We start from the raw sequence: 25,128 nt of genomic DNA on the forward strand, positions 1-25,128 counted from the left end.
GTTTGGCTGCAAAGACCCCACATTTTCCCTTTTCAGTTGTTCTTTTTCAGTATCCTTTGTAATTCTTATCTTCCCAACATCTTCATGTTGGAATATCTCTGGTCTTTACTCCTTAGAATGTTCCTATTCTTCTATCTTCACACCTTTCCTTTTTATCTTGTTTGGCTTCTTGGTTTTAAATACCTTCTCTATGCTAATGACTTGCTAATTTATATCTCCAGGCAGGGCCTCTGGCCTGACCAGCAGATTCATTTATCCAACAGCCTATTCTATATCTCCACTTGGTTATCTAACAGGCATCTCAAATTTAACATAACCAAAACTCAGTACCCAATTGTCTCCCGAAATCCTGATGTCCCCGAAGTCTTCCAGATCTGAGTTAGAGGCATCATTAACCTTCCAGCTGCTCAGTCCAAACACTTGGGATCATCCCTGACTCCTCTCCTTCCTTCTCTCCCACATCCAATTTAACAAGAGACCCTGTCAACAATATTTTCAAACTGTACACACTCTGACTACCATCGCTGACCACTTTTACTACCACTACTCCTACCCCTCTACTTCAAACCACAGTCATTCCCAGCCTGGATTATTACAACTCCTAACCAATCTTCCCACTTCTGCCTGTTGTTGGTTTATAATTTATTCTTGAAACAGACATACCCTGCCTCAGAGCAATCCTGTTAAATATTAAAGTGCAAGACACTTAAATATTCTGGAATTAGTAGTGATGGTTGAACAATTTTGTGAATACTAAAAATCACTGAACTGTAAAACTTAAAAAGGTGAATTTTATGATATAAGAATTATATCTCAATTCTTAAAAGTTATTAAGTGCAGCATGGATTGGATCCCGAAGTAGTAAAAGAACATTAGTTGAAAAACTAGTGAAATTCAATTAAAGTCTATTTAGCTACTAATACTGTATCAATTTTAATTTAGTTTTGGCAAATGCACCATGGTTGTATAGGGAAACTGGGTAAAGGATATATGGGAACTCTGTTCTATCGCTTGAAATTTTCTATAAATCTAAAATTATCAAAAACTAAAGTTTATTTTAAAAAATATAAGTCAGATCATATAATTCCACTGCCCAAAATTCTCCCATCTCATCCAGAGTAAAGCCCAAAGCCTTCAAATATTTTTCTGAGGAAACTCCATATTGCTTTCCATTGCTGCTCCAACAAGGGCTCCTTGTGTACAAGGGCTCCAAGTCTTTGGCAACACTTAATATCTTTTTAACTTTATACTAGCCACCCTAACATGAATGAGAATATATTTCCTGGTATTGATTTGCATTTCCTAGTGCTGCTGAGCATTTTTTTCATATACTTTTTGGACCTTTTGTATGTGTCTTTGGAAAAATGTCTATTCAAGTCCTTTGACAGAGCTACCATATGATCCAGAAATTCTACTTCTGGGTATGTACCCAAAAGAATTGAAATAAGAACCTCAAAGAGATATCTGCAATTCCATGTTTTTTGTTGTTGTTCAGTTGCTAAGTCATGTCTGACTCTCTGCGACCTCATGGACTGTAGCATGCCAGGACTCCCTGTCCCTCACTATCTCCTGGAGTTTGCCCAAGTTCATGTCCATTGAATCAGTGATACTATTCAACCATCTCATCCTCTGTTTCCCTCTTCTCCTTCTGCCCTCATTCTTTCCCAGCATTAAGATCATTTCCAATGAGTCAGCTGTTTGCATCAGGTGATCAAAGTATTGGAGCTTCAGCTTCAGCATCAGTCCTTCCAACGAGTATTCAGTGTTGATTTCCTCTACGACTGACTGGTTTGATCTCCTTACTGTCCAAGGGACTCTCGAGAATCTTCTCAGCTTCTCTGGTGGCTCAGACAATAAAGAACCTGCCTGCAATGCGGGAGACCCCAGTTTGATCCCTAAGTTGGGAAGACCCCCTGGAGAAGGGAATGGCTACCCACTCCAGTATTCTTGCCTGGAGAATTGCATGGACAGAGGAGCTGGGCCAGGCTACAGTCCATGGGGTCGAAAAGAGTCAGATACAACTGAGCAACTAATATCTGAATCCCATGTTTACTGCAGCATTATTCACATCAACCAAGATATGGAAACAACCCAAATCTCCATTGATTTAGACAGATGAAGAGAAAGTGGTATAAACATGCAGTGGAATATTATTCAGCCTTAAAAAAGGAGATTTTGCCATTTGTAACAACATGGATGATGAATCTGGAAGACATTATCCTAAGTGAAATAAGCCAATAATATTACTGCACAATTCTATTTATATGAGATATCTAAAATAGTCAAATAAAAGCAGAAAATACAACAGTGGTTTCCAGGGGCTGAGGGGAGAGGAGAGGAGGACTTGATGAATTTGCTATAATGTTTCAGTTATACAAGGTGCAAGTTCTAGAGATCTGCTGTAAAACATAATACCTGCAAGTGAGCAGAACTGTAGTATTTACTTAAAATTTTTAAGAGGGCAAACCTTATGTTAACTGTTCTTACTATTGAAAAAAAGGGAGGGGGTAAGAGTGCACAAGGAAACTTTGGAGTTGAATAAGTCTATCATCTTGATTGTGCTGATGGTTTCAGAGGTATTTGCATGTGTCCAAACCCATCAAATTATAGACATTAAATATGTACAGGTTTTTGTATAACAATTACATCTTTTGGGTTAAAAAAAAAACCCAAAGACTTATAAGGCCTCCAAGGCCCAACACAATCTAGCCCTCCCACTAACTCCAGCTTCATCTCTGACCACTCTCCCGCTCAGTCCCACTGGCCTTCTACTATCCCTGGAATGTGCCAAGCATACCCCTGCCTCGGGGTTTCTGCACTTGCCTTCCCTTCTGCCTGGGATCCTCTTCCTCCAAATACCCTATACCTCCTTTAGAATTTTACTGAAAAGTGCTCTGTTCAGTGAAGTTCACCCTGACCACCTTGATTAAATTTATAAACAGCCCACCTATCCTAGCCTATCCCCCTTACCTGCTTCATATTCCTCTGGAGTACTTACCATCACAGGACATACTGCATATTTATTTATTGCCAGTCTCCCTCCTTAAATCTAGGGGAATGTGGGAAAGAGGATTCCATTTCTTACTTTCACTGCTGTGTCTGTAGCACCTGAAACAATGCTTGGTGCACACAATGTAAATATTGCTGAATGAATGAATGAGTAAATAAACGAACAAACGTATAGAAGTTTGTTGTGGCTGGAAAGGATACAGCAAGTGGGAGGCGGAGCAGAGGCAAGAGCTGTGACTGGGAGATGTGGGAGGATTTCAGTCACCTCACAGAAAGAACATCCTACAAAGCACATGGCAACTGACCCTATCTCTTAATATCTGCCCTCATTTCAGCTTATGAGAGCCACCTCTTGCTTGGACTATCTCTATTACACCCTCCCCTCTTGCCATACCCTGCAATGCCCCCCACCTTCCTCCCAGAGGTCTTTCTTACCCACTTTATGTACTGAACTCTCCCTTTCCTGCATGCCACTGCATACACTCAGCACCACAGTTTATTTTATTAATATTAAAATGTTGAGGGTTACCAATTGTATTGATACAACTGAAAAGCAAAAGAGAGCAAGCACTTAAATACGATTTATGGTAACAGAAAAGAATACTGCAGAGAGTTGTTTAAAGACCACATCAAGCTGTCCACATCACTAATTCCCAGTGTTTCACAATTTGTAAAATACATAGCAGCGGCTCAGTGGTAAAGAATCTGCCGCCAATGCAGGTTTGATCCCTGGGTTGGGAAGATCCCTGGAGAAGGAAATGGCAACCCACTCCAGTATTCTTGCCTGAAAAACCCCACAGACAGAGAAGACTGGCAGGGGGTCCATGGGGTTGCAAACAGTCAGACATGACTCAGTGACTAAAACAAATAAAAACAAACAAAATATATAGCTACATATCCCTGTAAGACACAAATAACTTCTCCCCGAGTTAGGGCAGTAACACAAAGCTGCTGACCCAAAAGTTCAAGCATGTGCAGCAAATGTCTTGGCTACTTCTTTCCTACAGCTATACAATTAAAAATTATACAAGGAACTGTGTGGTTAGGGGAGGAAAACCAAAATAGTATTGTGCTCATTAAATAAAGAAAAGTCCTGAGGAAAAATTATCAGCAACACACATTTTAGCGCTTAATGGTCTTCTGAATTGTTTTCTCTTCCCAACTAAACTGCATGTGCCATTAGGGCAGGGCTCTGACAAGGCAGTCAGCCATCACCACCACTCAGCTTGAGAGTCAGAGAAAGCATTCAGGTAGATGTTCCTCAACTCCTAAAAAGGATGCAGAATCAGCTCAGATCACATTCAGACTTTCAGTTGCCACAAATCAATCCTTGAGAGTAACAGAGTTAATAAGAACAAGGCTACCAACTAAGGATCATTTACTATGTACCAGCCACTAGGCTAAGCATTATCTCATATTATTCTCTCAACAACACAAAGCAGTTGTTACTCAAATTATCCGTATTTTAGAAAGAGGAAAGTGGAGTACAGGGAAATAATGGGACTTGAACTAGGTGACGGCAGCAGAAGTGGTTTTGGAGCACAGGTTGCTCCATCCAAAGGCTGTGCCCCTGATCACACGCTGGGCTGCTTCTTGAACAAGTAAATCAATGCAGGGATCTCAGCATGCAGTCGCAGAGTCAAAAACTGAGGTTAGCCTGGACCACAGAGGGAATGAAAGAGACGGAGAGCCCTGCCTCTGAGGATGTTATTATATGCTAGAGCCAACTTTCATTACCATAAAGCCGCCTCTTCCATGGAGCCCTCTCTGATGCTCTCAAGTTTAGAAGGAGCACTCCCTCTCTGAACTCTCAAAACTTTCTGTACCTCTCTCAAGGCATCATTAATATTTGCAGCATCGTCGCTATTTGTGTACGTTATACCTCTCTTCACACCCGAGCACCACCCTCTCCTTCGAAGGAGGGATACTGTCTCACCAATCCCTGCAGAGCCTACCAGAGCCAGACACACAATATGGGTCCTTGAAAGCAATCGTGATTTTGCACACATCTTTCGCTTGTAAAGATCTTCCCCAACACTAACCTGAAAACCTCTTAACTCAATTGCCAACACCCAGTACAAATGGCCCCTTTTTGTGAAGCCTAAAATAGCTTTCCCAGGCAGAGGTAGTAGCTCCTTTCCTGTGTTCCCGCAGCACTTTCTTCATCCCTTTATATCATTTATTTTGTATTGTAGCTGTTTATTTGCCCTGTTATGACAGTGCCTGGCACATAATAGGCACACATGTTTATTGAATGAGTGAATGTGCAAATGGCTTATGGGTTACTTCTTTTCTTCCCACGCCAATTTGGGTGGCAGGAAGGCAGTGGTGGGCCCAAAATGTGCAGGCCCCTAGAAGAGCTGATCAGGATTGCTGGTTCACTCTTTTGCAAATTACAAAAGCAGACTATGCTTGCAATTCTGATTTGACCTCCCATAGTCTTTGTTGTGATTTTAAAAATCAGATTAAACTTCCCTAGCAGCTGGTTCCTACCGGCTTTGGGAAGATGAAAGTGTCAACATGTCTCTGCAGCCACACCAGGAAATTTGCTGCCTAGAAAAGTCGATTCTGAATATCATAAGAGCTAAGTAGGGAATGTTGTACTCAGCAATGTCTCCATATTCCTGAAGCCACAGGGACCTGTCACAGCCCTCATGTTCCCATTCAGCCTCCAGCCTCTTCTGTGCTGCCCATCGGTCTCTCTATGGGTCTGCATTATGTTCTGGTGGCCAGATTTCAACTTCCTGAAGGTGGCATTAAGGACCCTGAAATGGGCCCTTAGTAAAGTCCTCTCTCTCTGGACCTCAGCCTCCTCGTGTCTAAACTGAGACTGAGATGTGATAAGCTCCGAGCTCACAGGCTTGGCACCAAACAAGATGGCAGGCGTTCTCAGCAGGAAGTCTGAGCCTAAGCCACAGACAGGACCTGTTTCAGGGAGTTAGCAGAGGGGGCTCTCATTAGAGACGAGGGAACCCGAGTCAGAGCCCTGAAAAAAGGGGAGGATTTATAATATGTCTTTTCCATGTTACTAATAGATGCTGTAGTAGTCAGAATAATGGTCCCCGAAAGATATCCATGTCTTAATCCCCAGAACCTGTGAATATATTACCTTGCATGGGAAAAGGGACTTAGAAAATGTGATTAAGGTTCTAAAATGGGAAAGATTATCTCAATCATTCAGGTGAGCCCAAGGTAATCATATGGGTCATTATAAGAGAAAGGCAGGAAGTCAGAGAGAGAGACAGAGGTTGACAAAATTTACACAGCTGGCTAAAAGACGGAGGAAGGGATTGTGTGGCACAGTGCCCCTTCCCCCAAAGTCACCACCAACACAACAAAACAACTTGAATAACGGAGGTATACACAAGCACCACAGTGACTGAGGATTTCAGAGGCGGGAGGTCAGAGAAAGCAAAAGAGGGTGGAGAACAGCAATTCCAGGACAAGCCCGGGAGTGAGGACAGTGATCTTTAAATCCTTCACAAGACACAGAATTCTTGAACTCTCGACAGAAAAATGCTGGGCCAGCCAGTCCATTTCTCAGTCTCTAAACAAGTAATCCCAGACACAAGAGACACACCTATTTTTAAGTCTTCCTGACAAGAAGGTCACCAAAAAAAAAAGCCTCGCTAGTGGGAGTGAGAAAGAGGACATCCTGGCCTTCCACAGTGGAGGACCCTTCCATTGCATCCCCTGACAGAGACCAGGCCTGGAGTGAGCCTTTTAAATTGTGAATAGAATTGAGCCTGAGCCCCAGTTGCAAGCTGGGGACGAGACCCAAGTCACAGTTTAGTGATTCCTGAGCTCAGCACCTCAGTGCTAGAGTTTGAAATAAGTTGATTTTTTTTTTTTCCTCATGGCCCTTATCACAGATGAAATTAGATATTTTTCATTCATATACTTAGAGTCTACTTTGGCCACCTGATGCAGAGTTGACTCACTGGAAAAGACCCTGATGCTGGGAAAGATTGAAGGTAGGAGGAGAAGGGGACGATAAAGAATGAGATGGTTGGATGGCATCACCGACTCGATGGACATGAGTTTGTGCAAGCTCCGGGAGTTGGTGATGTACACAGAAGCCTGACATGCTGCAATCCACGGGGTTGCAAAGAGTCAGACAGGACTGAGCGACTGAACAATGATACTTAGTGTCTATCTCCCCTACTTCAATGAAAACTCCAAGAGAGTAGAAAGAGTATTTCCCCACAGCTAGCACAGTGCCTAGCACAGAGGGAGTACCAGATAAATGTCTACTGAATGGATAAAAGAATGGAGTTTACTGTTTGGCTCTGCACAAGTAATTTGACATCTCTGGGCTCAACCACCTATATTGGTGGGGTATATATATATACATCCCTGGTGGCTCAGACAGTAAAGAATCTGCCTGCAATGCAGGAGACCTGGGTTTGATCCCTGGGTTGGGAAGATCCCCTGGCGGAGGGCATGGCAAGCCACTTCAGTATTCTTGCCTGGAGAATCCCATGGACAGAGGAGCCTGGCCGGCTAAAGTTCATGGGATTGCCAAGAGTCAGACAAGACTGAGCAACTAAGCATAGATACATATAATTTGATTTCTTTTTGGCTGTGCTGGGTCTTTATTGCTGCATGGGCTGTTGTGATGAACAGGGGCTACTCTAGTTGTGGTGCATGGGCTCCTCACCGCAGCGGCTTCTTTTGTGGCAGAGCAGAGGCTGTAGGGCATGTGGGCTTCAGCATTTGCGGCTCGCAGGCTCTCGAGCATAGGTTCAGTAGTTGTGCACAGGCTTAGTTACCCTGTAGCTTGTGAGATCTTCCCGGATCAGAGATCAAACCCATATCTTCCTGCCCTGGCAGGTGGATTCTTTATCACTGAGCCACCAGAAAAGCCCAACCACCCATTCTTTAAGGAGATAACTACCTCCTTGGGTCAGAGGGAAGATGTGAAGACACAAAGAATGATTCAAAGCACATATAGGGAGAATTCACATGGCTGACAATATCCATAATCCCAATCTACTCAAAGCGTCACAATTCTCCTTGGACTTTACTTTCTATGTCTTCCCTTGAACTTCACAACATCCCATGAGGCAAGAAGAGAGAGGATTATTTTCTCCTTTTGATCTTTGGGGACACAGGCCCATGGAGGGGAAGAGTTACTCCAGATCACACAATGACCACACTGCAGGGCAGAGCCAGGACCAAAACCCAGGATTCCTGGGTTGGCTCCATCATGTCACAGACCCCCAGATTCTTCCCTTCCCTCAGACCCAATAGCCCTCACAATGGGCTCTACATGGAGGCAGTGGAAGGCCAACTTCCACCCTTCTCTTCCCACAGGTCCCCAGGGGTTGCTTGGCAACTAGCACCTGAGCAGTAAGTGGCCTCTAGTCGGGTCTGTTGCTGTGCAGTTACCAATTCTCCCTCCTCCCTCCACACCTGTGCATGCTCTCACTCTCTATTAATGAGATTTTTCCCCTACCCTTACCTCCTCAGTCAGATTATCTTCTCTAGTCCGCAATAATTAACCTTTCCGGACACAGAAGAGGCTCTCAAGGACTTATATGGTAGGGACGCTGGGAAACAAGGCACCACCAGTACCCTCACGATCCCCCAGAGGTGGTAGAAACTCCTTTTGTGAATGGTCCTGCTCAGCAATATTAACCTCCTCTTCTTCCCTCTCCACCTTCCACCCTGACAATGGCTTTTTGAAATCCCCTGGGAGAGACTGAATGAGCTTGAGAAATTTAATTGAACGCTTCATACAGTGCTAATGAATCCCTGGATGCCGTTCCAGCACTTCTGGAACCACAGGTGGGAAACCTTGGGAGGGAAGTCAGTCATTGTCTGCATGAGCGGCAGGAGCAGAGAGAGGACAGAACCTAACTTTTACTGTATTCTTAGTATGTGCCAGGCACAATACTATGTTATCACGTATAGCTTCCCCTCAACAAACCTGTGAGACCTTTACAGTTGAGGATATTATCTACTCATAGAAGTGGAGTGACTTGCCAAAGCCTATATATCTGCCTGCTTCAATACACAAAAGATATTAAAATACATTACAATGACAAAGGCAATATTCAAATGCTTACATTTTAATGCATTTATGAACAGTACAGAAATGTTTATTTTCTGCTACAGAAAGTACATATGCATACAAACATACACACACAAAAAAATCTTTGCTAATTTTTTTTTAGCAAAAGCAATGTGCTTATGTCAGATCATATTTGATTGTCATTGATTTTACCTCAAAACGTGGCTAACATTGAACTTGTGCTAGGTGTTGGGGAAACATGTCTAGCCATTTTCTGTGCTCACTTGCTGCTGCTGCTGCTGCTAAGTCGCTTCAGTCGTGTCCGACTCTGTGCGACCCCATAGGTGGCACCCCACCAGTCTTCCCTGTCCCTGGGATTCTCCAGGCAAGAACACTGGAGTGGGTTGCCATTTCCCTCTCCAATGCATGAAAGTGAAAAGTGCTCACTTAGGCTCACTATAATTAGTATAGTCCTCAATCAGAAGCTTCTTTGTGGGTTTCTTTTAAAGCTACATATATATCATGGGGGTTCATTTCGTTAAAAATAGATAGTACAATCAATAAACCCACTTAATGAGGCACAGGAAAACTGCAAAAGCTCATAATGGGCTGAAAATGAATAAAAGAGTGAGGGAGCCGCCACTGCCAATCCCTTAGAAGGACAGACTTGTCTCCTTCCACCTGAAGAGTGTTTGAGTGTAGAATATAGACTGTCTCCTTCTACCTGAAGAGTATTTGAGTGTAGGATATACGATCGTCTAATGTGGAGATCAAATGAAGACATCTGTGTCAATCCATATAGCAAATATTAGTATACACTGATTTTGTATTCAAAGATAATAAACTCCAGTAAGTTTCTTCAGCTCCCTAAGGAATAATCAGGCATGTAGCCTCTGACCCATGTCAAGAACCTTTTATTTGTTGTCTAAGGTCTCTCTACAGAGAAGCAATGGCACCCCACTCCAGTACTCTTGCCTGGAAAATCCCATGGACGGAGGAGCCTGGTAGGCTGCAGTCCATGGGGTCGAAAAGAGTCGGACACGACTGTGTGACTTCACTTTCACTTTTCACTTTCATGCATTGGAGAAGGAAATGACAACCCACTCCAGTGTTCTTGCCTGGAGAATCCCAGGGACGGGGGAGCCTGGTGGGCTGCCGTCTGTGGGGTCGCACAGAGTCAGACACGACTGGAGCAACTTAGCAGCAGCAGCATTAAGATCTCTCTAACCCCCAAACTGCCACCCGACAGCCTCTCCAGCAAATTTCTCTTGGCATCCCCTCCCGGCACTTTCTCGGCCTTGCTCCATTTTCACTGGATTGCTCGCCATGCCCCAAATACCCTGTGCTCTCAGCCCCCTCTGCGCACCGGCTGCAGGGAGGACGTCAGGCTACACATATGGAAGCACCGGCACATAATAGGCACTTAATAAATGCTGACTGATCCTCACCATGAGGCAGTTAAGCTAGATCAGTGGCTCTTCAATTTTAGCCTACCTCAAAACACCCGGATGGTTTGTTACAGCACATTATTCGGCTATACCCCAGAGTTCCTGATTTTCTGGCTGTGAGGAGGGACCTGAGATTCTGCATCTCTAACAAATTCCTAATGGTGCTGATGCTGTTGATCTGGACACCACACTTCTAGAACCAATGAACTAAATGGCCTGCATAGTTTCTCCCATTTCCAATGGTTTATGATTCCTTGATGCTTTTAATAGAGAATAAATAAACAAAATAAACTTTTATCTGTATATAAATTAATACTTAATATGACCACAAATGGAAACATGGGCTCTATAATACTTAATGGACACAGTGTAGAGAAAAAAAACTCATACTTTAGAATCAGAAGATCTGCGTTGGAATCTCACTTTGTAGCTGTGTGGTCAACTTAAAGTAAATTAATTATGCTCTGAATATCTGTCCCATGGGGTTGTGAGATACTATTAATACATGGGAAAAATTGTAAAACAAAAAGCACTATACGGATTATACTAATAACATATATGTACAATGTATTAATGTTGAGTGGACTGATAATAAATAATACATTTTGAATACTTTAAATCACAGATTTTTTAAATTTCCAATCTCAATGCTAATTCATTATCAAAAAGTATATGATGTACATGCTGCTATTATCATCTCAAATATGTATATATTTTATTAGTACACTGGTAAATACCAATAATAGTAGCTGTGGTAGCCAGTTTCCAAGATGGTCCCCAATAATCCTCACCTCCCAGGATTCATACTTTTGTATAGGTTCCTTCTACACTGAATTAGTGACCAATAGCATACTCTAATTAGAGACATCACCACTTTCGATTTGGTTTCTTGGATCTCTCCCCCTAGGACAAGCTAGCTCCATGTCATTAAGACATTGTATGAAGAGAGCCATGTAGGAAGGAACAAAGGTCTCCTACTAAAGCCCAGTGCCAGACACATGAGTAAGCCACCTTGGAAAGGAATCTTCCAGGTCCACTCAAGCCTTCAGATGACTGCAACCCAAACCAACATCTGCCAGCAACCTCATAATAGATTGCAAGCCAGAAACCAAGCCACTCCCAAATATTCAATCCATAGAACTGTGTGTTAATGAATTATTGTTTTAAGCCATCAAGTTTTAAGGTGATTACACAGTGATAGATTATGGACACAGTAACTAACATTTACTGTACATTTATTATGTTCCAGGAACTATGCTAAGCACTCACCAACCCTATGATATAGATGTCATTATAATCCCCGAAGAGGAAAGCCTGGCCTAGAGAGGTTAAGTAACTTAGTCCAGGTTCCATGACTAGTAATTGGCAAAACTTAAATCTGAATCCAGGCCTATAACTCCAAAGCCCAGACTCTTGGTCGCTTATCTGTATAATCCAGGATAAAACCTCTTGGACAGTTAAGCAGCAGAAGCAACTGAGTCCCCAGATGAGAGCAAAAGTATAAAATCAGCAAGGGACAGTCCAGGGGCCAGACATACAATAGCACTGGGGCCTAACGTCATAAACCCCAGCAAAGTTCTAAACTGGCCCCACTGCCCAGCCGTTGTACTAGCAAGCGAGTCAGCTCTCGGGACACTTCTGCCCAAGATGCCCAGGACTCACCCAAATCTGCAGCTTCACTCGCTTCTCGTGGCGGTAGACTGTCTTCACCTTAAAGTCGATGCCCACGGTGCTGACGAAGGCTGGGGTGAAGGTGTCATCGGCATAGCGGAAGAGGAAGGAAGTTTTGCCGACACTGCTGTTGCCAATGATGAGCAGTTTGAACATGTAGTCAAAATTCTGGTCAGAAGCATCTTTGACTCCGGCTTTACCATCGGTCACTGAAGCCATCTGCAGGAGAGACCTGTGGTCACTCAGGAACACATCTCCAGTGTCACTCTGAGTCACCTAACTTTTAATGGTCACACACCCATTCACACACTCACTCCCCACCCCAGCATCACTGAGGAAATACACTACTCAGAATCACCCCCGCACTGAACCTGCCCCAAATGTTATCTCAGGATTGGGGTGGAACCCAGGATTGGGGTGGAACCAGCTCCTCCCAAATATTCCTTCAGCAAATATTTACTGAGCACACTGTTCTGAGTCAAGTACTGTGCTGGGCACAAAGAATACAAATATGAATCAGACATGGTGTCTGACCTCTGAGTGGCTGCAGATTAGAGTAAAAACTCAAACACAAAGTAACAAAGCAGAGGATAAGTGACAAGACAGAGGGAAGCCTTGGCTGAGGAAGCTCATCAGAAGCACCTAACCTTCTGAAGACATGGTGGTCAAGGAGAGGTTCCTGTAGGAGACAGCTCCTAAGCTGAATTTTGGAGTGGCTAGAGGGAGGAAGGTCAAGACAGCAAATGTTTGAACATTCCAGGAAAAGCCAACACAGGGCTCTCATTCTCCTGTTTCAAAAACATTTATGGCTCCCTATAGTTCTAAAGATCAAGCCCAAACTTTTCAACTTGACAAAGAACCAACCAACCAAAGAATAAATTCTCTAAATTTTACCTTCCCCTAAGGCTTCTCCCTACCAACCTGTGCTACTTTTTATAGAATTATGCTGTTGTTGTGGTGGTTTAGTTGCTAAATCATGTCTAACTCTTTTGCAACCCCACAGACTGTAGCCCACCAGGCTCCTCTGTCCATGGGATTTCCCAGGCAAGAATACTGGAGTGGATTGTCATTTACTTCTCCAGGGGATCTTCCCAACCCAGAGATCAAACCCGTGTTTCCTGCATTAGCAGGTGGATTCTTTATCACTGAGCCACCAGGGAAGCCCATACCAAATTATACTCCACTCCAAATACGCTGTTATTTCTTGCTTCTGTCCCTTTAGTTCTGTATTCTTTCTGCCCACAATACTCTTCTGCTTCAAATAAACTCCTGTTCAACCTCGCAGATCCATGTGAAGGTTCACCTCCCCTGGGCAGGGCAGAGGATGCACTCCTGGCCCTAGGCTCCCAGTGCGCTCCAATAGCACTTGTATCATTTCAGAACTGTTTACTATTCCAGCTTCTCCTTTAGACCAAGCATCTTGGACCTAATGTATTTCATTTCTTAATGTATTTCTCTAGTTTCAGCACAAGTCCTAGTATGTAATCAGCACTCAGTAAATGTATACTGAATTAATAAAAGTCACATCACCACTCTGGGGCCCAATCTCATAATCTGGAAAATGGGGAGAACAATTTCTGCCCTGCTTTTCTCACAGGGCACAGGACTCAAATGAGAAAACAAGGAGTAAGATCTTCATAAGCTGGTAAATCCCAACAGGTGTGAATATAAGTTATTATTATTCCAAATCCTTCAAAGCCTAGTTCCTTCATTTATTTACCTGTTCATTTGTTCATTCATTCCTCTGGCAAGTATTTATTACATGCCAGACCTTCCCTGAGACCTCAGCACTCACAGTCCCGCCACTATCCTCTCCTTTTCTAGAATGATTTGAGTCTGAAAGCCATCCATAATCGAGCACTTGGTCCCATAGTCTTACTTGCTTTTTTATTTCTTTTTCTGCAGGGACCCTACTTCTTCACCTGCCATCACTCCTTCTGCTTAACACTGGGTACTCAGGAGGGTGGGGTGTGTAGTCAAGAGGAGGGTGGAAGGACAGCCCTGACATAAGATGTCCAGAGTGTCATCCTCTTTAGGAATTCCTGCCTTTTCCTCAAAAGAAAAGAAAGAGAGATGGATTTATCTCTCTGGGCCTCTCAGTTGAGCTATAAAGATAAGAAGCTGACAAATGCAGAAGGTGAAAAGCTCTCTTGAAGAAAAGCCAGATGAATATGTATGATTATTAGCAGCCCTTAATAATACTTCCTTAAATAGGCCACCACAAACCTTCAGTGGCCTCTTCTCTTCCTTCTCTTTTTCTCCCAGCTCTCAAGGCTTTATTGGGACCTACACGCCCACCACTGTATCAGTCTGCCCCTTGGCAAGGCTCACTAGGCAGGTGTGGAACATGCCCAGGACACTTGGAGACTCAGACATAGCATTTACACGAAAGAAAAAGGTGAGACTGGAGGGGAACAATTGGCCTGATCCAACTGGAGAAGGAAATGGCAACCCACTCCAGTGTTCTTGCCTGGAGAATCCCAGGGACGGGGGAGCCTGGTGGGCTGCCGTCTACGGGGTTGCAGAGTCGGATAGGGACTGAAGCGACTTAGCAGCAACTGTCTCATAGCCCGAACTTTTCAGTTTTTCATTGCACAAGATGCAGAGCTCATTTCTAGAACTGGTAAGTCAAAGGAATTATGCTTTTTTTCTATCCAAGACAAGGGAAGCAATCACGACCTCACACCATCCTCCGCTCTGCTACCGGTCATCTTTGTTTGTTTACAAGAGAAAAATTTCACCTTTGAAAGTATATATCCATTATTAAATGTTAGGGAAAAACACAAGACTATAAAAAAGAAAAATTTTAAATTACTAGATACCCCATCCACTCAGAAACTGCCATCGTTAATATTTGAAGTACATTTCCTCCTTTATTTTTTCACACACCAGAGTATCATCTATTTTGAAATTATATCCTATTATTTAACTTAAACAGTATATATATTGTGGTATACCTGGCCTTAATATCAGTAAATACTTGTTAAGTACTCGTTATTTTCCATGAGGGACATGGTGGTGACAATAACCATGTAACAGTTACCATTTATTGAGTGCTGCTGCTGCTGCTGCTAAGTCACTTCAGTCGTGTCCAACTCTGTGCGACCCCAGAGACAGCAGCCCACCAGGCTCCCCCGTCCCTGGGATTCTCCAGGCAAGAACATTGGAGTGGGTTGCCATTTCCTTCTCCAATGCATGAAAGTGAAAAGTGAAAGTGAAGTCGCTCAGTTGTGTCCGACTCTTAGCGACCCCATGGACTGCAGCCCACCAGGCTTCTTCATCCATAGGATTTTCCAGGCAAGAATACTGGAGTTGGGTGCCATCACCTTCTCTGATTTATTGAGTACTGTGATATAATACAAGATACGTATTTGGTCTGGGTACCTGGTTCCAGGCAGAGCTCCTAAAGCCTTTGGAATCTCTGGAAGTGCAAGTGATTAAGTGTCTTGTTGTATGCTAATGAGATGACTGGTGACTGGGACTCCAGGACAACCTCAGAGTAGGGGCTTGTTGCCAGAGGAACCAACCACACAGTTAGAGGATTGGAACTTTCAGCATCACCTGCTAACCTCTGGCGAGGGTAGAAGGGATGGAGATCAAGCTGATGACTAAAGGCCAATGACTTAATCAATCATGCCTGCAGGAACGAAGTCTTCGTAAACAACCCTATCCAAATGGGGTGGACATCTTCCAGGCTGGTGATGACATTGATGTGTTGGAAGGGTGGCACACCTGGAGAGGCCATGGAAGCTCCAAGACCTCCCTTTCCCCATACCCTGCCCTATGCATCTCTTCCACGTGGCTGTTCCTAAGTCGTATCCTTTTACACTTTTGTAATAAACCAATGTATGCATTACTCTTTATATATATATATAAATAATATATATTGAAAACATTTATATTACACTAAAAATAATTCAAACTTTACAATTTGCAAGTTATCATATAGTAAAATTACTATTATTTTATCACCATTTGTCATTTGCATTATTTTCTTAACTTTCAGCATAAAAAGTAAGTAATATGGAACCTAAAGGTTTACAGTGAAAAGTAAGTCTTGCTTCCATCCCTGATTCCCAATCTCTAGTTCCTCTCCCCAGAGGCAAACATGTTAACAATTTATGTATCCTTCAAAGATAGTCTTTGCATATATAAACATAGAAGTCTATTCATACTTCATATATATATATATATATAAATGACAGCATACCATACTCTCGAGTCTATATCTTCCATGTGTATTTTAGTAGCTGAGATCTTTAGTTTTGTATCCTACTCCTTTTCACTTAACATTATATCATAAACATCTTACTGAGACTTTAAAAATTCTTGTAAATATCATTTCAATTGACTACACCTTATTTAGCCCTATGGTTGTATCACATGACCAATTCTTTAAAGTTGTATATTTATTTTTCTGTTCTCGATTATTATAAATTAAGTTAGAGTGACCATTTCTTTACATAAATATTTGTTCTCTTTCCTATTTACTTCTTTATTATGCCCATCCTTGCATGAAATGTTCCCTTGATATCTTGAATTTTCTTGAGGAGATCTCTAGTCTTTCCCATTGTATCATTCTCCTCTTATTTCTCAGCAATGTTTATTGAAAAGTTATACTCTGCTATACTCTGGAACTCTGCACTCAGTTGGGCATATCTTTCCTTTTCTCCTTTGCCTTCCACTTCTCTTCTTTCCTCAGCTATTAGTAAAGCATCTTCAGACAACCACTGTGCCTATTTGCATTTCTTTTTCTTTGAGATGGTTTTGGTCACTGTTACAAGAAGAGGTGGCAAGAGTACACGGAAGAACTATACAAGAAAGGTCTTAATGACCCAGATAACCATGATGGTGTGGTTATCACTCACTTAGATCCAGACATCCTGAAATGTGAAGTGAAGTGTGTCTTAAGAAGCATTACTATGAACAAAGTTAGTGGAGGTACTGGAATTCAAGCTGAGCTTTTTAAAGTCCTAAATGATGATGCTGTTACAGTGCTGTACTCAATATGTAAGCAAATTTGGAAAACTCAGCAGTGGCCCCAGTACTGGAAAAAGTCAGTTTTCATTCCAATCCCAAAGAAAGGCAATGCCAAAGAATGTTTAAACTACCATATAATTACTCTCATTTCACATGCTAGCAAGGTTATGCTCAAAATCCTTCAAGATAGGCTTCAGCACTACATGCATGGAGAACTTCCAGATGTACAAGTTGGGTTTCAAAGAGGCAGAGGAACCAGAGATCAAATTCCCAACATTCGTTGCATCATGGAGAAAGCACAGGAATTCCAGAAAAACATCTACTTCTGCTTCATTAAGACTGTGCTAAAGCCTTTGACTGTGTGGATCACAACAAACTATGGAAAATTCTTAGAGATGGGAATACCAGACCACCTTATCTGCCTCCTGAGAAACTTGTATGTGGGTCAAGAAACAGTTGGGACCAGACATGGAAATACTGACTCGTTCAAAATTGAGAAAGGAGTACAGTAAGGCTATATATTGTTACCCTGCTTATTTAACTTATATACAGAGTACATCATGCAAAATGCTGGGTTGGATGAATCACAAGCTAGAATCAAGATTGCCAGGAGAAACAGCAACAACCTCATATATGCACATGATACCACTCTAATGGCAGAAAGTGAAAAGGAACTAAAGAGCCTTTTGATGCGGGTGAAAGAGGAAAGTGAAAAAGCTGTCTTAAAACTCAACATTCAAAAAACTATCCAGTTCCAACACTTCATGGCAAATAGAAGGGGGAAAAGTAGAAGCAGTGACAGATTTTATTTTTTTGGACTCCAAAATCACTGCAGACAGTGATTACAGGATGAAATTAAGAGATGTTTGCTCCTTGGAAAGAAAGCTACAATAAAACTAGATAGTATATTAAAAAGCAGAGACATCACTTTATCAACAAAGGTCTGTATAGTCAAAGTTATGATTTTTTCATTAGTCATGTACAGATGTGAGAATTAGACCATAAAGAAGGCTTGCTGCTGCTACTGCTGCTGCTAAGTCGCTTCAGTCGTGTCTGACTCTGTGCGACCCCATAGACGGCAGCCCACCAGGCTTCCCGTCCCTGGGATTCTCCAGGCAAGAACACTGGAGTGGGTTGCCATTTCCTTCTCCAATGGATGAAAGTGAAAAGTGAAAGTGAAGTCGCTCAGTCGTATCTGACTCTTAGCGACCCCATGGACTGCAGCCTACCAGGCTCCTCTGTCCATGGGATTTTCTAGGCAAAAGTACTGGAGTAGGGTGCCATTGCCTTCTCCAAAAGAAGGTTTAGCACCAAAGAATTGATGCTTTTGAACTGTTGTGCTGGAAAAGACTCTTGAGAGTCACTTGGACAGCAAGGAGATCAAGCCAGTCAATCCTAAAGGAAATCAAGCCTGAATATTCACTGGAAGGACTGATGCTGAAGCTGAAGCTCTGATACTTTGGCCTCCTAATGGGAAGAGCTGACTCACTGGAAAAGATTCTGATGTTGGGAAAGATTTAAGGCAAAAGCAGAAGGGGATGACAGAGGATGAAATGGTTAGATAGTACCACCAACTCAACAGACATGAATTTAAGCAAACTCTGGGAGATAGTAGGGGACAGAGGAGCCTGGTGTGCTGCAGTCCACGAGGCAGCAGAGAGTCGGACATGACTTAGCAACTGAACAACACAACAATTTATTTCCTTAGGAGAGATCTCCAGAAGTGAGAAGAGAGAGATCTCCTGGTCAAAAAATAACTTTACTAAAACACAGATTTAATCCTTACCCATTTCCTTGATCTTATTTTACCCTATAAATAGACCTGGAAGATTAAATTGGAAGGGCAGTGATTACTATTCCCATTGGAGCAAGAAAGGAACTAAGAGCCAGAAGTTACGAGGATCTGCCCAGGACTCATAGCTAACAGCTGAGATTAACTTAGTACCATGCTATAATAAGGACTTCCCTGGTGGCTCAGATGGTAAAGTGCCTGCCTACAATGTGGGAGACCTTGGTTCAATCCCTGGGTCGGGAAGATCTCCTGGAGATGGAAATGGCAACCCACTCCAGTATTCTTGCCTGGAAAATCCCATGGATGAAGGAACCTGGTAGGCTACAGTCCATGGGGTCACAAAGAGTCAGACACGACTGAGCAACTTCACTTTATGCTGTAATAAGGGAAAAGTAAAAATCCCTGCTCTATTCCTTGGCTGAATTCTTGGGTGAGTTATATCAGCTTTCTAAGCCACAGTATTTTTACCTTGAAACCAAGAAAATACCACCTACTTCACTAAGTGATGGTACTAACAGAGTGAACATTTATCATATGTAAATAAGCTGGTGTGGTTTCTTGACCTATGGGAGGTACTCAATAAATATTAATTCACTGGTTTCTTTAATTCACTTCTGTAGTCAAGTGCCCCCTCCCTGATCTGGGCTCCATAATTTGAGCTTATTTGACAATTAACTGTCTATCCCTCCTTCTGGATTCATCTGAGTTTTATTTATCCTTACACCCTGTCAACACTGAACCTAGATTAAATCCTTGGGCATGTTACTCTTTTCTGTAAATGTTTATTGAGCATTTGCCGTGTGCCAAACTTTGATGTAAATGTTGTATTATTGGTCTTCATTTTTTGCAAGTGCAGCTGCTTGCACTCTTAGATTTCTGGAATTAGAAGAGATTTTAGAGTGGCAGCTTTATCATAACAAAAAAGTCTGGATCTTGGTCCCAAGCTTTTGCAGTAACTCAGTGTATGAAATTGGACAAGTAACCTAAACTCTGAGCTTCGGTGTCCTCATCTATGATGTGATCACATTACCTACTGCAGAAGGCTGCTATGATTTTTCAATAAGAAAACGTGTATAAGGGTGCTTCATACGTACAGTGTACGGAAAAAACTATACTGGCCTTGTGTAGAATTAGTAGGTAAAGTGCTTGCCTTTATTAAGCTATGTCTGCCATAGGTGTGAGCCAAGAGTAAAAAAACAGTTTCAGTTCCTGGTCTGACACACTCCCCTCATTTTCAGGGGAAAAAATAATCAAGGCTCCACAAAGAGAACTGATTTGTCAAAGGTCACCCAGCAAGTCAGTTGGAGCATCATTACTAGAACTTCTGTCATCTGATGACTTTCAGATTGCACTGGGCTTAAAGAAAATAAAAACCACATCAATTTTAGTGCATGCATGCTCAGTTGTGCCCGACTCTTTGTGACCTCATGAACTGTAGCCTGCCAGGCTCCTCTGTCCATGAGGTTTTTTTCCTGGCAAGAATACTGGAATGGGTTGCCATGCCCTCCTCCAGGGGATCTTCCTGACCCATGGATCGAACCTGTGTCTCCTGTGACTCCTGCATTGCAGGCGGATTCTTTATCACTGAGCCACTGGGAAAGCCCACAACAATTTTAGGGTGAATAGAAAAGCATCCCCAGTGTGGCAGAAATCAAAACCAGTCTTGTAAAGCCATCATCAATCAATTAAAAATAAACAGACATAATTTAAAAAGAAAAGAAGAACATCTCTAGCACCTGAGATCTCTTTCCTAGCATTTGCCATACTCTACTGTCAACCTCTGCTCATGCGCACTCAGTGCAGCTTTCCCAGAAGATGGTGTGAGAACAGGGAGAGGCAGAGAGCTGAGTTCAATTGGAAGATAGATTCAGATGGGAGCCCCCAAGGAGATCTTTTCAAAAGGAAGGCAGGGGCTACACAGACATTCAAAAGAGAGGTAAAAACCACCCCAGCAGGCAGCTGCCAGAGGCAGATCTGAGCAGACAGGTCAATGCAGACTGCATTTGTCAGATAAGCATCAATCAGATCTTCTCTCTCTTTTGTGACAGTCACATAAATGATAGAGCTCTTGCTCTTCGTGACAAGCAATACAGATGAAGGCCCAGGGACCATCCAGGAAGTCATCTCTGGTTCCAGGCTGGGGGGAAGAAGGAAATGGCTCCTAGGAGAACTGGTGTGAAAAATAACACTTGGAGTCTGATCAACTAAGGAAGAGGCCAACTTCAGCCATGAAAGGGGGAAGGAGAGGAGACAGCCCTAAAATGCAGCAAGAGATCAACTGAATACATATAATGGAGAGGTACACAAAGGAAATTCCCTTTGATGGAAAGAGCACAGGATTAAGTCAGAGACACCTGGACTGAGCCCTGGCTCTCTAAGCAATTGTGTAACCTCAGGCAGATCACACCCTGGGTCTCAGTTTCCTTATCTATAAAATGAGTTAATAAAATGACTTCTGGGCAAACTACCGGAAGAATTAAAACTAGTATATGACAGTGCTTTATAACTCCTTCCCAAAAAAATTTTTTGTCTGTATGCTTCATGTTTTCTTCTACCAAGTCATCCTGGGTAGTGGAAATTGCTTGGGATTCCAAACAAACAGGTTAGATTCAGTTTCCAGGCCAGCATTTATTAGCTATGAGACCTTGGCAAGAAACTTTGCATGAGTAAGACAGTTTCCTCATTTGTAAAATAACCATTGTTGGGAGGATTACAGTCAATCTTGGTGGCTCAGACGGTAAAGAATCTGCCTGCAATGGGGGAGACCCAGGTTCAATCCCTGGGTTGGGAAGATCTCCTGGAGAAGGGAATGGCTACCCAGTTCAGTACTCTTTCCTGGAGAATTCCATGGACAGAGGAGCCTGGCAGGCTACAGTCCATAGGTTGCAAAGAGTCCAACACGACTGAGCAACTAACACTTTCAGTTCACTCACAATGTTGGTAAGGCATACAGATATGCTGCCATTTGACACATAGCGGGTGCTCAGTAAATGTAATTCTGTCTTCCTATTGGGAGTTAGACAATTGAACATCACCCTGCTATACACAATCTCCTCCCTAAAGCCATACTCCACTCACTTATCTGATTCAACCTTTCTTGAAACCATTCCCCACCACCAGCCCAGCCCAGCCCACCTCCTCATTGTTTCCCTTCATCTCTTAGAGCCACAGAAACAATATTGTAATAGCTATCATTTAGTGAGCACCTAAATGCTAGGCACTCTACCAAGCGTTTTCATTGTATTTCGCCTTGCATACAATAGATGTTTGATAAATGTTCACTTCCTTCTCCAGACTGGAAAGAGTGGTTGATATGACCACTATCATAATGTAGGCTGCCGCTACTGCTGCTAAGTCACTTCAGTCGTGTCCGACTCTGTGCGACCCCATAGACGGCAGCCCACCGGGCTCCCCTGTCCCTGGGATTCTCCAGGCAAGAACACTGGAGTGGGTTGCCATTTCCTTCTCCAATGCATGAAAGTGAAAAGTGAAAGTGAAGTCACTCAGTCGTGTCCGACTCTTCATGACCCCATGGACTGCAGCCTACCAGGCTCCTCCATCCATGGGATTTTCCTGGCAAGAGTACTGGAATGGGGTGCCATTGCCTTCTCCGATAATGTAGGCAAACCTGCATAATAAATAACGTCAGTGCCCTCTCTCTTCTATACAGTACTTTACAGTTTGTGAAGCTCTTTCACCCAAATTATATTTGATTCTCACAACAATTCTTGGGAGTAGGTGAGGAAATAGAGGCAAGAGCAAAACCACAGCTCAGTTATTCATTCAGTCAACATTCATTGAGCACCTACTGTGTGCCATCTCCGCTGTGCTCTGGGGAGATGAAGAGAAACCATAGGAATTCCAGCTTAAAGGGAAAACCTTTTCAAACATCCTCTACAGGTTACTGGTGCCTCCCTTCACATCATAATCCATAAGAAATTGGAGATTTATTTCTTGGGTTGGAGATCATTTTCGATTTTTGCCTTCTTCCATACTGTTTCCTCTGATTGGAACATACTTTCCTCCTGCTAGCTAAATCCTTCATGACCTCAAAGTCTTCCCTGACCCACCATCCTCCAGCAGAATGTCTTTGCTCCCGCAAACAAGCACCAGGGGCTTCCCCGGTGGCTCAGTGGTAAAGAATCCACCTGCCAATGCAGAGACATGGGTTCCATCCCTGGGTTGGGAAGATCCCCTGGAGGAGGAAATGGCAACCCACTCCAGTATTCTTGCATGGGAAATCTCATGGACAGAGGAACTTGGCAGGCTGCAGTTCACAGGGTCACAAAGAATCCGACCCAAGTGAGCAACTAAACAACAACAACACAGCACCAGGGCTTCCTTATACCATAGGCGGCTTTTCCCAGACTTCCATTGTCTTCCTCCGTTTATATGAGTAGAACAGGTGGGCACACACCTGTGCACACAAACACATCCAGCTCTTTTTACTATCCCGTACCCTTTTCCATCTGGATTCCATGCAGTTGAGATGGATGTCCCTGTCCCTCTCTCACTCCCCTCCTCACCTCTACTAGCTGCCGGAGGCTGCCACCTTGCCCTCCCTAAAAATCTCTTCCTACACTTGGACTCTAGAACAAGAGTCCGCCTGTAGATGAATTTCCCTGTCAATGATTCTCTTCTTGTCTCTGATTCCAGGTAGCAGTGTAATAGGCTCCAGTGCTTGCACCACCTCCTCAGCTTGTGAGGAGCTAAGACAGGGCTAGCATCCGGATGCTGTTGGACTCCACTCTGGGCCCCCATCATCTTCCCACTCTCACACCACAACCCACACCTGGCTTTCTCTGCACCATGACCCAGCCCATCCACCACCCTAAACTCTCCAAGTTCCAGGACAGTTCCCCCAACCCCCTGCTAAACTGCAGTGCCTCTCCACAGCCCACCTCTAGCCAGAACTCAGGCTCCCACAGCCCATATCCAAGGCCAGGACTCTCCCTTCATCAGCTCCCCACCCGCTTTCTCTGCAGTCTGGATAGACCTAGCCTTGTCTCCCACCTTCTCATTCTTCCTAGCTTCCCACCTCCAAGCCCCCACTCCAATTACCCACCTTGCCCATACCCAGCTGGGCTCCGCTCCACACCACACTCAGATTACCCTCTCCCCGCACAGCACCCCTCTCCCGCCCAGCTCGCCTTCCCCTCCTCGTCTCACTCCTCCATCTCAAAACGACCCCCACCACCCAGTCCCCTCCCCTTAGCTCTTCACTTCCACACCTCCCCTCCCTCGCTCTCCTTAATCTCTTCGCTTCAACACCCCTTTCCCAGCCCCTTGGCTGCTCGGTACCCTCTGCCCGCACGGCCCCTCTCAGCTCCCTTCTTACATCTCCCCCGCCTCCATCCCCCTCCCCCCAGTTTCCCCCTCAACCAGCCTTCGCTGCGCTCTCCAGTTGCCGCTCAGCCTTCTCCCCAGCCCCGGCGCCCTCTTTCTTGTTCCTCCGATCCCGCTGCCCCTGCCTCTGGGGCTCCCCTCGCCGCCCTCAAAGCCCGGGTAGATGCTCCCCAGGGCCCCTCCCCGCGCTACGTGCCCCTTCACTGCCGCGGTACCCTTCCTTAGTGGCCTCCCCTGGCCCCTTCTAGGTGCCCCTTCCGCTGCCCTGTGCTCCTTCTCAATGCCCGCTCACTGTGCCCCGCGCCCCGCTCCGGGGATCGGTCCCAGATCCGCCCCAGGCGGGCTGCCGGGCCGCGCCCCTTACCTGGGACTCCGGGTGAGGACGAGCGGCTCGCTCCCTGGCAGCGCCGCGGAACCGCTGGACCTGGCGGCGGGAGGCAGAAGGCGCAGCGGGTTCGCGGAGCAGGGAGGTGGGGGGCGGGGCGGGGCGGGTCCGGTCCCCTCCGCGGCGACTTCGGGCAGAGGCTCGGGCTGCAGCTGGGCTGGGTTACGGCCGCTTCCAGGCCCCACCCATGCCCCGCCCAGGGGCAGAGCCCGCTATCGCGGGGCCCTCGGCTCCCGGCAGGTGTAGGGAATACGAGGTTTCTTGGGGACCCGAAGATCCCCAATACCTGCTTGACTATCGTGATTTATCTTAATTCTCACGCCTCGTTCCATAGACTGAACTTAGTAGGGTAATCAAAGGGCTTTGATGATAAAGTAGATGATGATGGGTTTGTAGCTCTGCCATTTCTGAAGCTCTTGCCTGTGTATTTATCACTTCGTACTCAAAGAAGCCCACGGAGAGAGGCAAGATCTGGATGGCT

General features: G+C 44.3%; 1 protein-coding gene across 2 annotated transcripts in view; it reads right to left on the minus strand.

Moving 5' to 3' along the window:
* RAB3B (RAB3B, member RAS oncogene family) overlaps positions 1-24,831 on the minus strand; it is a 71,130-nt gene extending 46,299 nt beyond the window's left edge. The window contains exons 1-2 of one of the 2 annotated variants that reach the window (XM_086388190.1): positions 24,627-24,831; positions 12,136-12,363 (exon numbers count right to left, since the gene is read on the minus strand). In XM_086388190.1, the coding sequence (XP_086244316.1) occupies positions 12,136-12,363 (228 nt within the window). In that variant the 5' untranslated portion in view covers positions 24,627-24,831. The remainder of the gene's footprint in view (positions 1-12,135; positions 12,364-24,626) is intronic. The other variant, XM_086388227.1, reaches the window with a different exon arrangement.
* Between the last annotated feature and the right edge of the window lie 297 nt (positions 24,832-25,128).

This window comes from Bos grunniens, chromosome 3 (genome assembly GCF_055505025.1).
Source record: "Bos grunniens cultivar Pamir isolate PY7600 chromosome 3, Bosgru_T2T1.0, whole genome shotgun sequence".
NCBI lineage: Eukaryota > Metazoa > Chordata > Mammalia > Artiodactyla > Bovidae > Bos > Bos grunniens.